We start from the raw sequence: 19,110 nt of genomic DNA, 5'->3' as shown, positions 1-19,110 counted from the left end.
GCAAAGAGTTTATATCTGCTTTGTCTTATGTAAACATGTAAAATTTTTTTAGTCTCCTTTGGCCCTGAAAAAGACCCTTTTTCCCATACACATTGTCGTAGGCAGTGAAATTATGCTTTCTGGCCTCTTAATTTAAAGCTATAATTTACTTCTACTAGGTGTTTTGTCTGTGAGTACACGTGAGTGTAGTTCTCTGCTCTGATTAAGACTGATCACCTACTGTGTCCATCAAACAGATGATCACTCTCCTTCTAGCAGTTTGAATAAATGAACATGATTAGTGGTCAGCAGGCTGACAGATGACCTTGCTAATACAGATAGGTTGTCTTAATTTCATCAAGATGTTTACGTTATCAGGAGTGCTTTCAGCAGCATGCACAGCTGGAAAGCTGTGTGGCAACATGCTTTCCTCAGCACATGGGCTTCTTTCATCTTTTAGACTGGTGTTTGCATCTTTTCTTGCTTAGAGGACACAAGTGCTTCAGATGCAATCTGAAAAGGGGATCAGGAAGATAGTGGAGGGCAATAACAATCTTAATAGAGCTGGTGAATGGATTTCACATTTTGAGGGTCTGTCTGTGTTGAGCTCATGCAAATAAAAGAAAAAAAATACTGTGAAGTTTTTTTAAAAAAATCCTACAATTTAAACAAATGTTGTTGGATTCAATGATCTTAGAGGTCTCTTCCAACCTAAATAATTATATTATTCTATGTAATATGAAAACAGGTAGAACATCTATGCCCATGTGCTAGTTTTTCTTATTAGAAAAACCTGTACTGTGTCTCCTTTGAATACACACTGCTATCTGTGGTTTAAAGCTATTTCTGAAGTGCATTTCACTGGACAAATTCGGTGCAATACCACATATTAGTATACTGGTTATGCCAATTACTTTGAGTTCAAAAGAAAGTGTAAGGGACCATCTAAAAGACTCCTAATTCACCTGTTAAGAAATTGCACTAATTTCTGTAGCATCATCTGTGAAATGGATTTGAATGATGGATCAAATTTCCTTAAGTCTAGAATCAACCTAGCTCCTCCTGTTCCTGATTAGAAAATATCTGGCATACAAGCAGTTTGAATGTCTTCATGCCATATGGACTAAATGGCTCCTTGGAACATCTATTCCAGGACCTTCTCCAAGGAAGATTTTTTTTTTTAATAGAAAAGCATTGTGAAATGGTTTTCAGGATCCAACTACCTGAAGCAAGCTCATTTCAGAAGAAGGTACTTTGGTTTGTCTTGAAAACTGAAAGGACACTTCAGTGTTTAATCCAAAGGTTCTTGGCAGTTGCCATCGCAGAGAACGGGTGCTCCAAAAGAAGCCTTTACTCTCACTCCTTCCCATTTGTATTTCAATTTACAGGTTAGGCTATCACAGGTAACACAGGTCATCTCTATCTTTCCTTTTTTTCCCTGGGACAGAAGAGTAATCAGAAAGATTCATTTTTCCTTTAGCAGTTATGCTGAACATAAGGGCTTCTCAAGTCTCTTTATAGATAGGTGGATAAATACCTGCTCTTCAAAGAGATTCAGATTTAATGGACATTTAGAGGATATGCTAGCTATTGATGGAGAGTTTAAAACATGAATTTTGGTTCAAAGGATTGTGTAGAGAAGTACAAGCACAGAATTTAGGACCCATCAGAAAAAGTTTGGTTGGTTTTTTTTCCTTGTAGTGATTTTCAAAAAGGCTGTGATGGTTTCAGTGAATGCACAAGTATTTCCAATTGGAATTGTTTATCTACATTACCTGTATACTACCTATATCTGCTGAGAACCCCATCCAAAATTCCCATTCCTTTAAGCAAAAAAGGAATGGGCAATGACACAACAGTGACAGACCTGAGTTTCCCAGGATTTACCCTTTTCTGCTAGAAAACTGAATTTGACCTAGGAAACAGTAAAATACCTTACTCTTACAGTCCTACCCTCTCCCTTCCCCCTCCTCCCCATTTCTGCCTCTATAGTCCTATCCTATACTTGCTGATGGAATTCTTCTGCCACCAATACTTATGATTTTAACTGTTTCGTTCACCTAGATTATAGCTACTGCTGGAAATTTTCTGAACTGCTATCATCTACAGCACTAGTGACAGAAACCTTCATGAGAACTGTGTAGGCATCCTGGTGACCAGTGGATAATTCTGCATTTTGTTTCTAGGGACAGGAATACTATGGCACATTAAGACCTCCTGCTAAAGTGACTTATAAGGTGTTTTGCTACAATATTGTAGTGAACCTTGTAGTGAGCAGCAAGTGATTGACTACTAAATTCATAGGTGACAGATCTAATTTTCCATATAGTCAATATGTAAAGGCAAGAGTCATATTCAGGCCATGTAGTTTAAGAATACTTAATTTTGCACCTTATTTTTCTGAAAAATCAGCAGTCCAAATTCTATCAATGCAGATTATGCTACAAGCGGGATAAAGTGAAACTTCTATATCCCACTGGAAACCATAGGAAAGAAACTATTTTTAAAGTATGATTTATTGATTAGCCTCTAGACCTTACAACAACCAAATTGTCATTACTCTTTACTCTTTGGTATAGTCATAAGGAACTCCATACTACCTTCCTAATCAATTGCTAGAAACTCTTCCTTGTAAATCATCTCTGCTCTAACTAGGACTGTTGCATACTGACAACTGTGTTGATATTCAAAAGGATCATTGAATATTTCTCAAATAAAATCCTATAATCACTTCCCTGATTTCAAGAGGAATTTTTCTTAATGACTAATCATTTATATAGAATATATATTTATTTATTAATATACTTTTGTTTTATTACGGCAACCACATGAGTTCCTAAGAAAAACTTACTTATGTAAGTTTTAATTTCAAGTAATACGCAGAGCAGCTAATAGAGGTACCTTTGTAAATTTTTTGCAGTTCTTAACCACAGCCTACTATATATGGAAGGAAAGCAGTCAAAAAACAATGTCAGCCTCTTCACATTGATTAGGACCACTAACTGCATGTGTAACTGTGTTAGAATAAGTAAACCACTGTGTTTCATTATCATAGAAAAATAAACTGAGGATCAAGCCTGGTGGCTTGCCAGAAGCAATTTTCTTGAGCTCTTGAGTTTTGCTTTAGGTTTTTTTTTTCCTTTAATCATTTTTGATAGTGTAGATTCAAAGTTTTAATGTCAGCTGAAATCACAGCAGCAGTTGCACCATAATCTATACACCAACAAACTTAGTCACCACTATTTTTTAAGAAACTGCTGGACATCCCGCACTTGCTCATCAAGAGAGCAACAGCAGTTGCACATCTGCCTGATCTAACACAGCTTCTCTTCCAGGTTCTGAAACAGCAGAGTTCCCTGCAAAAGGAAATTACTTCCTTGTTGCATCAAACTCACACAACTTTTAAGACTGACAATTTATCCTCAACCAATTTTGTGGTTAATTCAGGCAATTGAGGAAACGCTACAGATGCAGTATCTGAGCAAACTTTGATAGCCACCCAGCTGGCCAGCATCTCACCCAAAGAGAAAGAACACTTCCAAAGTCTTTAAGATTTAAGATCTGACCTTACAGAATGCTGAAACAAAAGTCACACAACTTTCATACCTGGTTCCTAAGAGGAATCCAACTGAGGAGTGCTGAAAGCTTTTCTTATATTTTTATTGGTTAGAAAGGTGAATCTACCCAACCAAAAACGTGTTCCCTGGAAATGGGAACAAAATACTTTTTAGATAGCTCATTAATTTTTGCATGATTCCTTCATTTCACCCCAGTGCATTATGATGTCTGTCATCAGCATAAGGAGTAAAAGGACAGTGATTACATATTTTGAAAGTATTATATAAAGTCCAATATCCCAAAAAAAGAGAAAGTTTGAATAAGCTAATGGCAATGCTACTGCATTAATTTGGTTACTACCAGTAACCTGTATGTCTAAATGGCATTTATGCCATGGCATGATAACAAAAATATATAAACTTTAGAAAGACGTTATCTATGTAAAACTGTCACTCACTGTATTTTTAATAGAATCAACTAAAGCACACAAACTGAAGTCCAAAAGAACCAAAGTATATTATAATAGTTAGTTCTGAATAGTTTCTTACGGTGGGGGGAAGTATAGGGCAAAATTTTTAATGGGAAGAAGTCCATTTTTGCTCACAAAAATTATCTGCAAACTTGTGACAGAATTTATGTGGGCAATTGTTGACACCCTGTACACAGATCTAGCAAATACCCTTGCAAATGATCAGTACAGGCACCCAGCTGTAGCTGATGCTTTGCTTGTACCTTGGTGAATATTCTCCTGGTAACTGCATGCATTAATCCACACTAGGATTACATTTTATGCAAGCATTTTTAGCACAAACATACCTCCACCCTCCTTGTTTGAACTGTGAGTGCTGGTGTATTAAAAACATTTGGAAGACAGACTTATTAAAATAAATGTTAAGAGAACACAGTGGGGTATATTTTCAGTGTGGAGCAGAGAGATTTAACTGCATGACTTCCATTAGCTTTAATGAGAACTGAACAGCTAAATCCTCACACACCACACTAGAAGATTAACCCAGAAAACACACATTGTTTACTTTTTACTAATACTCTGATTATTACCACGTTCTTCCTCCTCCTCCTCTTCTTCCTCCTCTTCTTCTTCCTCCTCCTCTTCATCCTCCACATCTTCACCTTCCTCTTCATCCTCCTCCTCTTCCTCCTCAATCTCCTCTTCTTCTTCTCGATCTATCTCCTCATCATCCTCCTCCTCGTCACCTTGCTCCTCATTATCATCAGAATATTCCTCCTCCTCTTCATCCTCTTCCTCTTCTTCCTCTTCCTTTTCATCCATCTCCTCTGTTCCATCAGTTTCATAGCACTCATCTACTGAAGAGCTGTCTGCTTTAACCACAAAGGGTTTTCTTTTGGGGGCTGGTTCTTGGGGTTGTTTATCTTGTGTTTTTCTTTTTTTTGCCAATGGACAGCCATAAACACTGTTCAAAAATAAAAGATGAAAATTATAACATTATCCCCCAGATTTTATTTAGTCATATTCTAATTCTACATCACGATTAGTTGCTGTTCACAAAATGCATGTTTTCAAAGTAAAGTTATGTTTAGGCAATGATGACCAAGGGGAAGGACACAAAACCTGTGAAAATGCAGCTGACTATTATTTGCCTGAAAATGTCACACATACACGACAGCGCAACAGTTTCAGAAGTGATACAAATGTGTGTTTCTCCTCCTCATTAATTTTTATCTTCTACATTATTTATCTCCTTTCTAAGGCAGATGAATATAGTTATAAAACCAGCAATCTTGTCCTACATGTAGCTAGCAGTACAAAATTCAGGAATAAAGCAATGCTTCAAAATTTTGTAGTGTTCAGTATTTTGATTGTGTGCAATTATGTTTCAATTCAATGATGTTTAAATAATAAAAAATATCACACTTTGAATGATGTCATTATTATACATAATAATGTAATAATAAAAAACCAATAATGAATCGCTCTTAAATTCCCCACTGTTTTTGTCTATAATATGCTACAAGGCTGGACAAATGGGAAAGCAACACAACCAACACAAATAATTATCATGGCCAGTGTTACAAGTGTTCTCATATTAAAAAAAAATCCTATCAATAAATAAAATCTCTTGTCAATGAAGAAGGACTTTTCAAAATTGAGTACCACTTTCTTATGGATCATTTTAATGCATTGTAACAGAAATAGTATTTCAGAGTCCTAGTTTTCTACCAAAGTAGCCACCTGTTTCTCAAAGGTCACATAATCTGGGTTTGCTGAACCTGATCTCCCTTGTCCAACTTCTACAACCTTCTGTGCAGTGACTGCACACATACATTATTTTTTGTTTAAAGAACTTCCTCTTTGAAGTTTTTCATTGTGTGATTATAACATTACTCAAGCTGTATCAGTTTTTAATCTTCTTCCTGTGATTAACTAGTTTTGGGATATTTCAACTGTTTTTCATAACCTTTTCTGCATATCTATTAATAACTTACCCTTTTATGTTATATTCTTTCTCCCTTTTTCCCAGTACTCTGAGGATCTCTTATTTTCTTCCACTCTAATAATGCTTCATATTCTCTTGACAGACCACTGAAAAATCTGGTGCCTCACCACATTTTGTACTACAATACGTGGTGTCCTCCTAGTCTTGATCATGGTCTAATTTAGTTGCATCCCAGCAGATATGCATCCCAATTACTTAAACTGCTACTTAGGTAAAAACAATTCTATTTAAGCACTCAATCACTTTATTTAAGTGCCTAACTTAGCTATTGTCTTACCTAAATATCAAATCACTTGTTCATAGTCTGCCCGGCACACACATATCCAAGGAACATAGAGTCACAAAATATGGTATTCATGAAAAACCTGCTACAGGAGATCTCTGTGCAACACAGGCAACTTTCTCTCTGTGGGGACAATAGGTGTCTTTGAAGTCTAATCCAGCATGCCTAAAAACACCTGCCTTCATTAACACTATATAGAAATACTGCGTAAATTTTAAGTACATCCATCTAGCCAGATTCCAATGCACCTCACTTGGGATTAGGGTAGTAATCCTAGCAGAATATGGATTCCAGACACCTGCATCAAAGTTGAGGCCTGGTGGTGCAGGCTAGAGGGGGAATAGATCCACAACCTCCAGATTCCAAAGCCATATATTCCATCCAGAAGGAATTTTCGGTGGAAGACCATCCTCTTATGGAAGATGAGCCCCAGCACACCTGGAAGCGAGAAACTCTGATGCAACAGGCAAGCAAAAACCCAAATCTTCACTAATTTTAAGAGCCCTAAACCTGAAAAAATAGGGATCCCTAAGCTTCTAGTGTTTTCTCTTTGGACTATATTTGTTTTTATCTAATGACACTTCAAAGTAAAACGTATAAATATAGAAGAAATCCTTGTCCTAGATCACCACTACAGTTCAGGGCCAAACGACTGTCCTGCCTCTTGTTCTGTTGAGTCCTCCTCTTGGTCAGGACCCAGCTGCCCAGAAACAAGGGGAAATGTAGGACACGTTTCCATGGAAAAAATTCTACATAATCACAGTCAAGCCACAAACAGAAATTCAATCTCCAACAGTCTGGACACTGCATAATACCTGGGGTGAAAGGGAAGCACTGTTCTGACCACTGCAGGTTTATTTTGGTACTTTCCCTGGTGCTGTGGGGTTTCAGCAGCTGCCTACTTAAATTCTCTGCATGGAGCTCTGAGAGAAGGCAGATAAATTTTTGCTCAGAACTAGAATTTCATAGTGTGTGCTGTGCCGATGAAAATGGCTGGATCATTAGGGAGGAATCTGTTTCACTTACGTGTCTAACAGAGGCTGCATCCTGGAAAACAAGAGTTGATCACATCCTGAGGCTCAGGCAGGTTTTAGAAACTTGCACATGACTTTATTATTTATTTAAGCAGACAGGTTAACATTTACTGAATGGATGTGTCCTGCTTTCTTGGTTTCTGTTCCTTCTCTTTCGGATGCATGCTATCCTCACCACAGCTTCTTCAACATCATTATTTCTTAAATATGTGCTCTCAAAATCCTGGTCTTTATTTCCAAAGACATGAGTAGGCTTACCCCCAGAAATGTCCATGATTTCCTTTCTTCCTCTTATTATAACCTCCTTAGAACTTTGCACTGATGACACTTCAGGCAGCCCTGAACTAAAAGGGCACCCAGAGATGTGTAACTGCGAACATTTTTCCCCACTGGCATTCATACTAACTACAGTTTTTCATAGAATCATGGAATGGCTTGGCTTGGATGGGACTTTAAAGACCATCTACTTCCAACTTCCCTGCCACGGGCAGAGACACCTTTCACTAGATCAGGTTGCTCTAAGTCCCATCCAACCATGGCCATTTTGTCACAGTAAAGACAGAACATTAATTTCATCCTGATCCAATCTTTTTGCATTTAAGAATACCAAGTACTTGTAATGCCCCAAAACTATCTCTTTTGCAATTCACAGAAATGTAAAAAGTGAGGCAAAGGACGGGGACTAACAAATACATCTATTTTGGTTTGAACTGTTGTTTAATTTTTGTATTTGACAACTACCAAGAACTGCACAACTTTTTAGATACAAATTATTGGTCAAAGGTAGAAAGAAATCATCACTGCCATTTTTTGTCATCTTTAGGATTCTGTCACATTTTTATGGTCTTCTATACAATATATTATAAAGTTTGTGAGAATCTGTGGCATTACTCGGGATTCAGGACCCCCTGCTAAGAGCATAACTGGCATTGGAAATCAATTCCACTTAGCTGTATGATGGCTGATGCTTTTATAAAGCTCATTAAATAACTATTTGGAACTCAGCTATTCAAGTAAAGTTGTGAACCTTGACTTGAGTTTTATCTTTATGAATCTATGGTCAGTGCCTTTCCTTATAGAATTAAAATTGAGGATACATCAGCAACTACAAGAAACGAGTATTTGTATATTGTAGTGGCTGGACCCAACATTAAGGCTTAGAAATATGTAGTTTTTCTAAGGAAATGGGTTACACTAGTTTAAAAGAATCACAGAGTGGTTTAGTTTGGAAAGGACCTTAAAGATCATCTATTTGAACCCCTCTGCCATGGACAGGGACACTTCTCACTAGACCAGATTGCTCAAGGCCTTGTCCAAGGTGGCCTTGAACATTTTCAGGGATCCACAACCTCACTACTCACAGCAAAAAATTTCTTCCTCCTATCCAGACTACATTTCTTCTCTTCCAGTTTCTATTCATTACTCCTTTTCCTATCACTAGTTAAATTCCACTCAAATTTTGTAACTCTCCTAATTAATTTGTACCAGATATTCCGCAACCCTGGCTCTGGTTTTGTCTGGACTTGGATTTACACTTGATAAAGCTACCATTGCAATGATTTTTCATACAAAACCTTTGCAATGCTGGCTTGCACTGGCTTCCTTCTACCTTTTAACTGTATACCTCACACAGCTTATACATACCTCATGTACTGAAGGCTTCATAGACTGAAAGAGTTTAAAAAGCTCTCACCATGTGTTTCAGAAACCTGGGAAACCAGACCTGAAGCCTACTGTTAATAGCTGCCCTATTTTCTTCTTTTTCTTTTTTAACCTGCTCTACTCTCATTCTCTGTTTCATTAATTTTTCAGATTCTGCCTCCAGGACACTTCTCTGTGTTTCTGGCGCGTTCCCTGTGGTTTCCCAGTGAGCACACCAAGGAAAAGGCTGTGCTGGCTTCCTAGCAGCCTCTGCCACTGACTTCCCCACGTATGGAGATGACAGTCTCTCCCATTGACCTTCTGCTCGTCATATATTTGTGAAAGCTGTTATTGTTTGTCCTAACAGCAACAGCTTCTGCAATTTTCTCTGCATTTTCAATTTTGGCTTCTGTGATCATCCCCTTATTTGGTTATTTTTAGATTTGTTTATCCCTGCTCAGAGCATTGACCCCATTGATTTATGTGTCATGTCTGCCTTCATCCATTTTTTCATTGCTCCCTGTATTTCCCTGGTCAGCTGTGTTTGTCTTACTTTCTCCTCACGCTTCAGCTCTCTTGGCTTTCAGCAGGGTATATATCTGGGCTTCCTGAGACACACTTTCAAATATTCTGCACTGCTCTGCTGTGTGTCTCAGTCATCTCTGGTTTTTCAAATCTGTCATGAATAATTCTTGTGGAAAGAATGTTGTTGAATTTCATAGTGATAAGCTCCAAGAGGACATATAGACATTAATAATTGAAGAAATGGAAGAAATAATATATAACTTTATACTCCTTAGTTAGAAGATGACTTATGGTATTTTTTAAACTTTCATGCAATTTTTCTCCATTAAAAACTTTATGATGCTACTCACTGATACATTCAGCAGGAATATAGTTCAGGAAATAGGCATTTCTTGTCTAGACTTGAATATATTGATTTTTAACATAATTTATTACTAATATAATATAGTTTTCAGTATAATTAGTTGGGTTATTATTTCTAATCTATAACAATTAACATATATATTTAAATATACATAGTATAAGTCCAAATAAATATGCAAGGTTTTCTAAATCAGATTACTGACCAATATTTTCCCCCCCACAATATGACAACTTGCACACTAAAGTTGGAACATGACACCTTTATCTGGAGGAGGTTCTCAGAGGAAAATGAGAAAGGGAGGTTATATGACTATTAAGAGTTCAGTCAACTTTAAATACCCAGCCTGGATAAAGTAATTCCTATGTGCTATGTTTACCAGAATTCTTTTTTTAGTTGTATCTCTTTTCTATTGAATCTATTATTTCAGATGACTCATGCTATAAGATCCAAGTAAAGAAAAATAAGATAATACCAATGTTATGCCCTAAATCTAAATAACATTTTTTCTTGGAGTATTGTTATATTTTTCTTTCTTAGTAGTATTTTGAAAAATTTTGTGAAACCTTTTTTCAAACTAAGAAGTATCCCTAGAAACAGTGTTCTCATTCTTTTTTTTAATGCAAGAATTCAATTTAACAGAAACCAAAACATTTGGTAGGGAATAGAAGCTAAAAATTTGCTATACAAATACCTAATGAGGTTATCAGAAAGACTAAAAATAAGTACTTCAGTAACTGAAGTGGTTGCGAGGTGAAATTTTATCATGTACCATTTTTAAGATAGCAAATTAGGAAGAATATGCTTGGAAGCAAAGTTCTGCTTAAGGCTTGAGGCAGAAGGTTCCCAAAGCATCTATACTTGTCCCACTGGATATTGTTCAGTATTATTTTTGGTTTGGGCTGGATAACATCCAAGTCCAGACCTCCAGATGAAGAGTTTTAGGGTACTGAGAAAACAGGCATTTATCAGGTAAGTCCTCTAACAAATCCAGCCTTTTAAGAATGAGCAGATTAATTAATTTGCATAACACGGCAATGTTTTAAATCACTCTCACTGCAGTGACTGTTAGCTTGAAAGGGACGATATCATCAATTGATGGAAGCTGACCTGAAAATAAATATTTAGATTCCAGCAAACCCTACAGCTTAAATTCCCTTCACTCCAGTAGGAAGCCCTTCCCAGCAGAGTATGCACTATTACAAAGAAGAGCAAGTAGCTCTCCTGGTGAAGTTGGATCTATGAATTGATAGGAATGAAAGAACGAAAATAAATTCACAAAAGAGATTAACTCCAGCCTAGGTATTTGCCTACTCAATTGCAAGAATAAACTCCTTCAGCTGAAGATGATTTTCCATCCATATTTGAATACTGCTTAAAGTACACCAACTTGCTACAGGAATGAGCAGCAGTGGTCATTCTTGTAGCAAGTTGGCATACTTTAAGCAGTATTCATATATGGACAGTGCTAATTGCAGGGTGGTAAAGTCAAACTTCATGTGGGAAATTACAAATTACTTCTCTAAGTCACATTGGTCAGGAATCTCTTCTACCCCGACAAATGCCCCACATAATGCCTGCATACTCTTTTTGAATATGGGAGGTGTTGAGTCAAACCTTCCCAGGTTGTGACAGCTATAGAAGAGAAGATAAAATAGAAGAGAAAATGGGAAAAGCAACAAGTCAAAATTCAAGCAAGACATGGAGATTTGGGGCTTTTGTTTTGGAAATGGCTAAATGAAGATGGAGCTGGGACACACTGGTTTTGGTGCATCCCACCAGATGAATTAAAATTCCCTGTGCTAGCATCCTCTGTGCTATGAATCCCAAACTAGAAGACAGGCTTACTCAAATCTGCTTTCCAAGAGCCTGCTGGCAAATGAGCCAGAGCCTTGAATACTGTTCCAGAATCAGGCATGCTTCTTGCTGCCACTGCACTGCCAAGCACTGTGGTGTGTAAGGCCACTTACAGAACGACTGCCCAAACCTCTGTCTTCTCAGCTGGGGCTAGGGCACTAATCCAGAGCCAGTGCTTTGGAAAATCTGGTGTCACATGCTTAAATATTTTTTTAAATATGACCAAATTAATATGCTTTTATGTACTTAAATTATAATTTAAATTAACAAACATCATTTAAAATACAGTAAACTCATATCTACAGTTTTCTTGTATTTCAGGCTTTCTCATGAGTTTCTGCCTCTGATTAAATAAATCAGATACTTATAAGCAGGAAGTGCTTTTATATGCACAGTATCAAAACACACCATCTTTACTTCATTTATTTGTACCAAATAGAACTTTGCTGACTTTTCAGTTTAGGTATGTACACGATAGTAATTCTGTTCAGTGAAAACTAGTAATTTACCTTAATAGGCACAAGCTACAGTGACAGGAATGAGTGAAATGTAGAACATTCAAACTGTTTTTCCTTCTGGAGTTGCAAATATTTACTCTTCCACATTAAGGAAAAGTAAGAAAAATTACAGAAATGACCAGAAGCATGCGGGATCTCAAAAGGCAGAGGGAGACATGATACTTTCTTCATAGAGTTTTAAAAGCCAAGTCTATCTTTTTGCACCTCAGAGCCCTTTTGAACATATGAATAACCATGAACATACCACAGATCCACCTGTGTATAGAAATATTTAACTAAATGAACACTAAAGAAGAACTGGTACCTACAAATCAGCACTGCCAAAAGAGTTAAAAGTAAAAATGAGATAGAATGATGTGCCAGAAGGAAATGATGGAGGCCAAGACTCATGTATTTTTTCTTTTAGAAATTCAGACATTGAAATATGTATTTTTAAACAAATTAAGAAGAATAGCTTTGATGTAGTTAATACAGTCACAGGAAATTAAGTCAAAGCAGGAATCTTTTATTCCATAGGTCCCTATACATCTCCATGTGAAGTGTCTCCCCATCACAGTTCACTAAGACTCCAAACTGGTGTTACTGCACCCTGGGAGGACCACTGACAAACTAACCTGCCTTCTGGCAGGTGAGATCATTTCACCCATCACCAAAACCTCTGCTCTTGGGACATGACAACTAAGAGGAAACTTTAAGTTTTGCAATAACCAATCCATTCAAAAAAGTTTATTTAATTGGTTGAACACAACAGCTGTTCAGTGAAGGAAAGTGAGGCACAGAAATGTATTTCTACGTGTTGTACAAATACAGGGGAAAACTCTCAGCTAAGGAGAGCTCATTTCAAGCAAGATACAAAAAATACACGTAAGACATCATGAGGCTAAAAACTTAGGTGGCAACGTAAGTACATGCCCTGCAGTTGTTGATTATTCAAGTTACTGAAGTATTTATACAACTAAATCAATATAATATCTGATTGCCCCATGACTAATAATGTCATTGATGGGGTTCCTCTCTCGCCTACCTCATGGCTTCCAAAACCTAACTCTATACATGTCATGCTAAGATACCTTCATAACTCAGGGCAGAGAAACAGGAGTCTCCTGGGAGGCTATTCATCTTATCTTTCTTAGACACTTTGTGTAGTGACAATAGTTGGTGATTGTATTTCTACCACTTAGGAATCTGTTAAAAGTGAGACAAGTCCAAGAATTTTTCTCTCCTTTCTTCTTCTTTTTAATGGTCTGTCCAGATTCTATAAAGACCATACCTAATAGAATGTAAAACCACATACCATAATACTTTCCTAATGAGAAACCCAAAAACCTGTTTCCTTTCCACAGCTGCATCTTTTAACTTGAATAATTCTCCCCCCTATAGCTTCAAAATCTTTTCAGTACTACCTGTATGTTCCAATGTCAGACAAATCTGGAGTTTCTAATCTTAGGATGGCAAATACCCAACTTAACTGTGTGCTCAAGAGCAAGAAGACACAATTGATAATGTCTTGTTGCCAGATCCCTGAATACTGGGGTTGATCAACAATTGCAGGATAGTGCAAAGACCACAGGTTTAATGACTCATTGATTCATTAGATGAAATGCACATAATCAAGTTTTGCTAAGTGGTTATTGATTCTGCGTTATTGATGTTGATTTAGATGCAACCCAGACACATAAAAAATGGAACATGCAGAGTCAGTGACCATTTCTGCACTAACTCAAAGAACACTGACTTCCGCACTAAATCCAAACTCTGAAGTCCACATTTATCTAAAAAAAGACATAAATTTGAAGAAAAACTTTGGGAAAGAAAACATTCTATTTTTCTATTGAGATGAAAAAAATGTTGGCTACATTGAGTTGAATAAAAGCATCATCTAGAGCAGTCTAGGCATCCAGATTTGTGTGTATCCTGTGTTTTCAGTCTCAGTGATAATGACAACTTTGTTTTCAGGTAGAGGGAAGGGCAAATTCCAATTTGTTTATTTTTTGTTATAATATCATAAAATTAAAAAGTTCGCAATCAATCATGACCAATTTGAAAGGCTCAGAATATGCTACAAGAGTGCATTTATCAGTTACAAAATATTTTTGCACAGTCACAATGTTTGAGCCTTGAACATGATACGACATCTTTCTATTCCAGTATTTTAAATGTGATTTCCTTCACACGCTATGTTCAAGCATTGAAAAACCAGGGAAAATAAACTGCTGGAAATCAAAGGTGGTTCATGTAGCTATAGTGCCCATCATTTAAAACATGCCTAGATACCTATTAGTAGAATCAACCTCGTTAGATATAGACTTGATTAATCATATTTAACAACAACACAATAGGTCAAACTATCATTCTAGCACTGAGCAATAGAGTATGCTATTGTTTTATCACATCAATAATGCAGGGCTACTATAGTGATACTATCAGCTGCTGATTCCTATCATAAATAATCTTCTCATCATTTCTGTACAGACACACAATAGCACTGACTCCCGACTTAATTTTAACTAAGAAAGACACATGGCTCAGAATTAAGAAATAGGATACAACAATTTTCCTGTAACTATAGCAATAAGAATCTTACTTGATCAAAAACCAGCTAAAGAATATAACCAGTGGAAAGGAATAATGGTGTGGAGCAGCCTTCTAACACAAGGCCGTCATCAGTAAACATCTGAAATTACAGGAAAAAAATTACAAAAGCAAAGTGATAGAAGCTGCAAGCACTTCAGTGCTTATGTACCAGTCTCACCTCCAGCTTAAGCCACAGGACACTGCTCTGTGTCTTGCACGGTTGGTTAGGAGTCATTCAAGTGTGAAATATTTTAAATTCTGCTTGTTAAAGAATTGAGAACCTCTTCCCTCCTGCCATGACTTACACCCTGAAAGGCATATATTTGTTTGTGATAATAATCTACTGAACTAGCATCCTTCTGCAGCACAAAGAACTTGCTTTGCTGTAGTATTAGGGAGTCTTGCAGGTAGTATTTTCACTAAGTGACAAGCTTACCTATCATAAAGAAATTGGTTCAAGCTGTTGGCAGACTCAAAGGACAAATCCACATCTCATGTTCAGTTGATGTTTTTCAGCTTTAATTTTTCATTATTAGGAGAATTAGAAATACCCTAGTCTAAAAATGAAAGCTTACCTCCTAGGTTAATCATGTAACTTTAAAAACCAGAAGTCTAAATGGCTTTGCTTTAATCTAGCATTTTTTGATATATCTGATGAAAAGAAGGATGTCTGTACAGGTAAAAAAAACCCAAACAAAAAAGTTGAACTGAATTCCATCACATTCTAGTGCAGAATAAGAAGGCTTCAACTTGAGTCATATCACAATTAAAGAAAATACTATGGCATATAATGTTGCTTTTTATAGCTGACAGTGAGTTCCATTAGACTGTAGAAGAATCTCTGAAGGCAAATGAAAATAGCCTCCCAAGAGAGTGGAAGCCCCACACAACATAGTTTAAATGTGGCAGCTGGGCTGTGGGAGGAAATGGCATTTTCCATTGAAAATCTGCTGCCAATATACCTCCTGTGGCAAGATTTTAAAAAGATATGTGGCAGTTGTCCCTCTCTGAATTTCAGCTGCTCAATTTTAAGGATGCATAGGCAGGAAAGGTAGCAAGACTGAATAGCAAAAGGTCCAGAATTACATTCTTGTCCAAGGACCAAAGAGTAAAATTGAGAAATAACTGGAAGTCGGAATGTGTAACAAGAAGAAGGCAAGACAGGAAAAAGATTTTTTAGTTTTTAAAGATAAAATGCAACTTTTTAGAAAGTGTGTGCCACTTCAAAGGTTACTTCCCTTTTTTTATTTAACAGTTTGAGGTATTTGATCCTTAGTATGTCACTGAAATTTGGTTAGTAATGAGTTAGTTACTGTTAAAAGTGTACTCTTTATATTTGGGTAACTATCATGATAATAGTTGAGGCAACATCACAGGTCATCAGTTCCTTAGATAATAAATTCCCCACTGATAACATGAAGGTATATAAGCCTGGGAGTCACGAGAGCAGTCATGTGCTATATCCACCCTAAGAAATATGAAGTATTATGAAAAGAATGCTTCTAAAATAACTTTTCTGTTCTTGATGTCTGCATGTACTTGTAACTGATTTAGGCATAATCTTGAAAATATGACTCACAATCCAAAAAAGACACTTTCTGATTCAGGTAGAGAAGTCATGCCTGTAGTATGTATGGCTACTTTTTTGCTTTCTGTTTTGATATAGGTGGTGTGGTACTGTTATCTTTTTTATTTTTAACAACAATTCAGCAATTTTAACAAGGTTGAAAAAACTGCCAAGCAAATGGAACACCCTATCTTTTTTCTTTATTCTTTCTTTTTTTTTTTTTCTTTTTTTTTTTTTTTTGAGGTGGGTGGGATTTTCTTTCTTTGGGTTTTTAGTGGTTTGTTTTTATTTTGTTGTTGTTTGGGTTTTTTGGGGGTTTTTTTGGATGATTGGTTGGTTTTACCCAAACAACCTCGTATGGCTCCAAATCTGGCTCCTCTAGAGCAGTCCTTTAACTATCAGACTAACTTCTCTTTGTTCTCCGTAAAAAACCTCACACTTCCTTCTGCTCAAAGACAGGACAGAAGGATCCTTGCCAGTCTTCACCTTCACATTTTGGTAAGGCTCTGGCTTGAGAATTAATATGATGCTTGCACCCATTCAGGCAAGTGGAAAAACCAAAGCAGTATCTTGCTTCCTAAGTAACACTGCTGGTCCAGGATGCATGACTACCACGAATTGGTTCAGTGAAAGGGGGGTGACTGCTATGCTGTCTATAGAAATGAGGTGCCTGCATGTTAGTGTGAGCAGGGACTACCTGCTGTGTCTTCTGGATCAGAGGATGATGGTACCTGCAGCCTGCAAATCTCAAATATTCTAGCAGGTAGAAAGTGCTGAGCAGCACAGCTTAGCTAAACTGGCAGCACTTCAGAAAATACACAAATTGGTTTTCTATTACAAGTTTGGTCAACTACAGACTTGATAATTTTTTGGATCCTTGTCTTCAATTTCAGTACTAAAGGTCTACTTACAGTTGTGCCCCAAAATGTTGTGCTTATTTTCTGACTTATATGTTGTGAAACGCTTCTAGTGAAAATCCCAGATGTAGAAATTTAATGGGGGAAAACTGTTGTCTCATCTCTAATTGACTGGTAAATGTACTAAACAGAAGGTGGGCCAGATGCAAGATGCCACTTTGGGTTAAAAATACCTGGAAGGTTTTGAAGGTAGGGATGAAAAGCACCATAGGCTTGATGTCACTTCAAATTATTTGATATCATGCACAGTTATATTGCAATGTAGTCAGTAGGTAAATGATTCCTGACTCTTCACCAGGTGATTCTAAATTTCCTTTTTGTTTAAAAAAAAAGTTGGTATAATCTCATTATCCCTATTTCTCAGACCAGCCAATAAACTTTTGTATTTCTGAGTTTGTGGGATTTTATAGAGCTCGAAAGCAACATCATTACAAAGTTCCCTGGGGTAAGAGGAATGAAATTCCCCCTTATCAAAGGATCAGTTTAACCCATAGTATACCTAAAAAAAAAAAAAAAAATTTAAAAAATTGCTTCTAAGAAATCTAAACTAACCTGACAGTTCTGTTGCTCTTCTACCAACCTCTCCAGTGATTGATTTCTAAATCTGATGCTTTAATTTTTAAAGAACAATCAAAAATTACAGTAGACAGAAAAAGCTGTGTTTTCTCTGTTTCATAGTGTTTCTTAAATACTGATATTTTAAATAAGTTGTTCCACTTTTAGTCAATGCCATTTTAACTCTTCAGTCCTTCCTCCTACATCCTTTTAATAACATAAATGGAAGCTGCAAGCTTGACTGCCAAGGTTTGAAGTTAACACAGCAGTCAGAATTTATTTGCATTCTTTCCAAAATGGTATTTGTTTTATAACTCTGACTCAGTTTCTCAGTCTGTCCTTTTCTGTGATCTCTTTAGGTCTCATAAGCCAGGCAAAGCCAGGCCATGTCAGTTCTGAGAATGTCAGCATTTCCAAGCAACACCTAGGTGCTGCAGAGACAGTACTGCAACTCAGGAAGTAGTACACTTGCCTTGCCAGGAGCACTGAAACAAATTCACCATTGTGGAAGGGACAGAAGAACTGTAAAGCTGGTAATTCCTTATGTCACACAGAACTAAAAAGAGGAGCTAAGTGTCTTTGTTTTAAGAACTAGAAATGTTAATTCCAAATCCCCAGTCAAAATAAAGTCATGCAACTACATTCTGTCACAATCATTCCTAAATTTTCAGAGAGAAAAACAATCTATTATTTTTTTCTCTCTATCCCAAGCCCTGTGCCCTATACATGTGTGCTGGTAGAAAGTTGCTACAACCAGTCTTGTGAGTCAATCTGGTGTTATGAACATATTACAACACTATATGCAATATGACCTCTGGTGTCATTTGAAATCAAATACTTAACACTGCAAAACAGTCTGAGCCTACTGAGTTACATTTGTGAAATGTTTTAAAATTAGCAGCTGAAAAAGCTTTAGAGGCATAAAATACAGTTACCCTGGTAAACTGGCTGCACTTAGCCACCCATCTCACTGGGGCTTTGCATCTTCTACTTCCTTTCGCAAAGTATGGGATATACATGGAATTTTACAAGAAATAAATTTCAGAACCAGGGGGTTTTGTGTGGTAGCTACTGTCATGCAAACATCTAGAAGACTTGTGTCAGAGAAAATCAATCACACATGTCATGATGTATGACATCTTCTTGTCTGAGATGACAGTTTGCTTGTCCCCTTCTCCTGAAGTGGTACATATAGTTACTAAGAACCAACAAAACATTAATCCTCATTCATCATTCCAGAAGAAACCATGCCCAAGCAAGGTCT

General features: G+C 36.9%; 1 protein-coding gene across 18 annotated transcripts in view; it reads right to left on the bottom strand.

The window, feature by feature from the left end:
• MYT1L (myelin transcription factor 1 like) overlaps positions 1–19,110 on the bottom strand; it is a 310,285-nt gene that overhangs the window by 99,153 nt on the left and 192,022 nt on the right. For 14 of the 18 annotated variants that reach the window (XM_059467593.1, XM_059467592.1, XM_059467598.1 and 11 more), the window contains exon 6: positions 4,597–4,970. In XM_059467593.1, the coding sequence (XP_059323576.1) occupies positions 4,597–4,970 (374 nt within the window). The remainder of the gene's footprint in view (positions 1–4,596; positions 4,971–19,110) is intronic. The other 4 variants (XM_059467595.1, XM_059467603.1, XM_059467604.1 and 1 more) reach the window with 1 other exon arrangement.

Source organism: Ammospiza nelsoni, chromosome 3 (genome assembly GCF_027579445.1).
Source record: "Ammospiza nelsoni isolate bAmmNel1 chromosome 3, bAmmNel1.pri, whole genome shotgun sequence".
Lineage (NCBI taxonomy): Eukaryota > Metazoa > Chordata > Aves > Passeriformes > Passerellidae > Ammospiza > Ammospiza nelsoni.
This window is presented reverse-complemented; position numbering and strand designations above follow the sequence as displayed.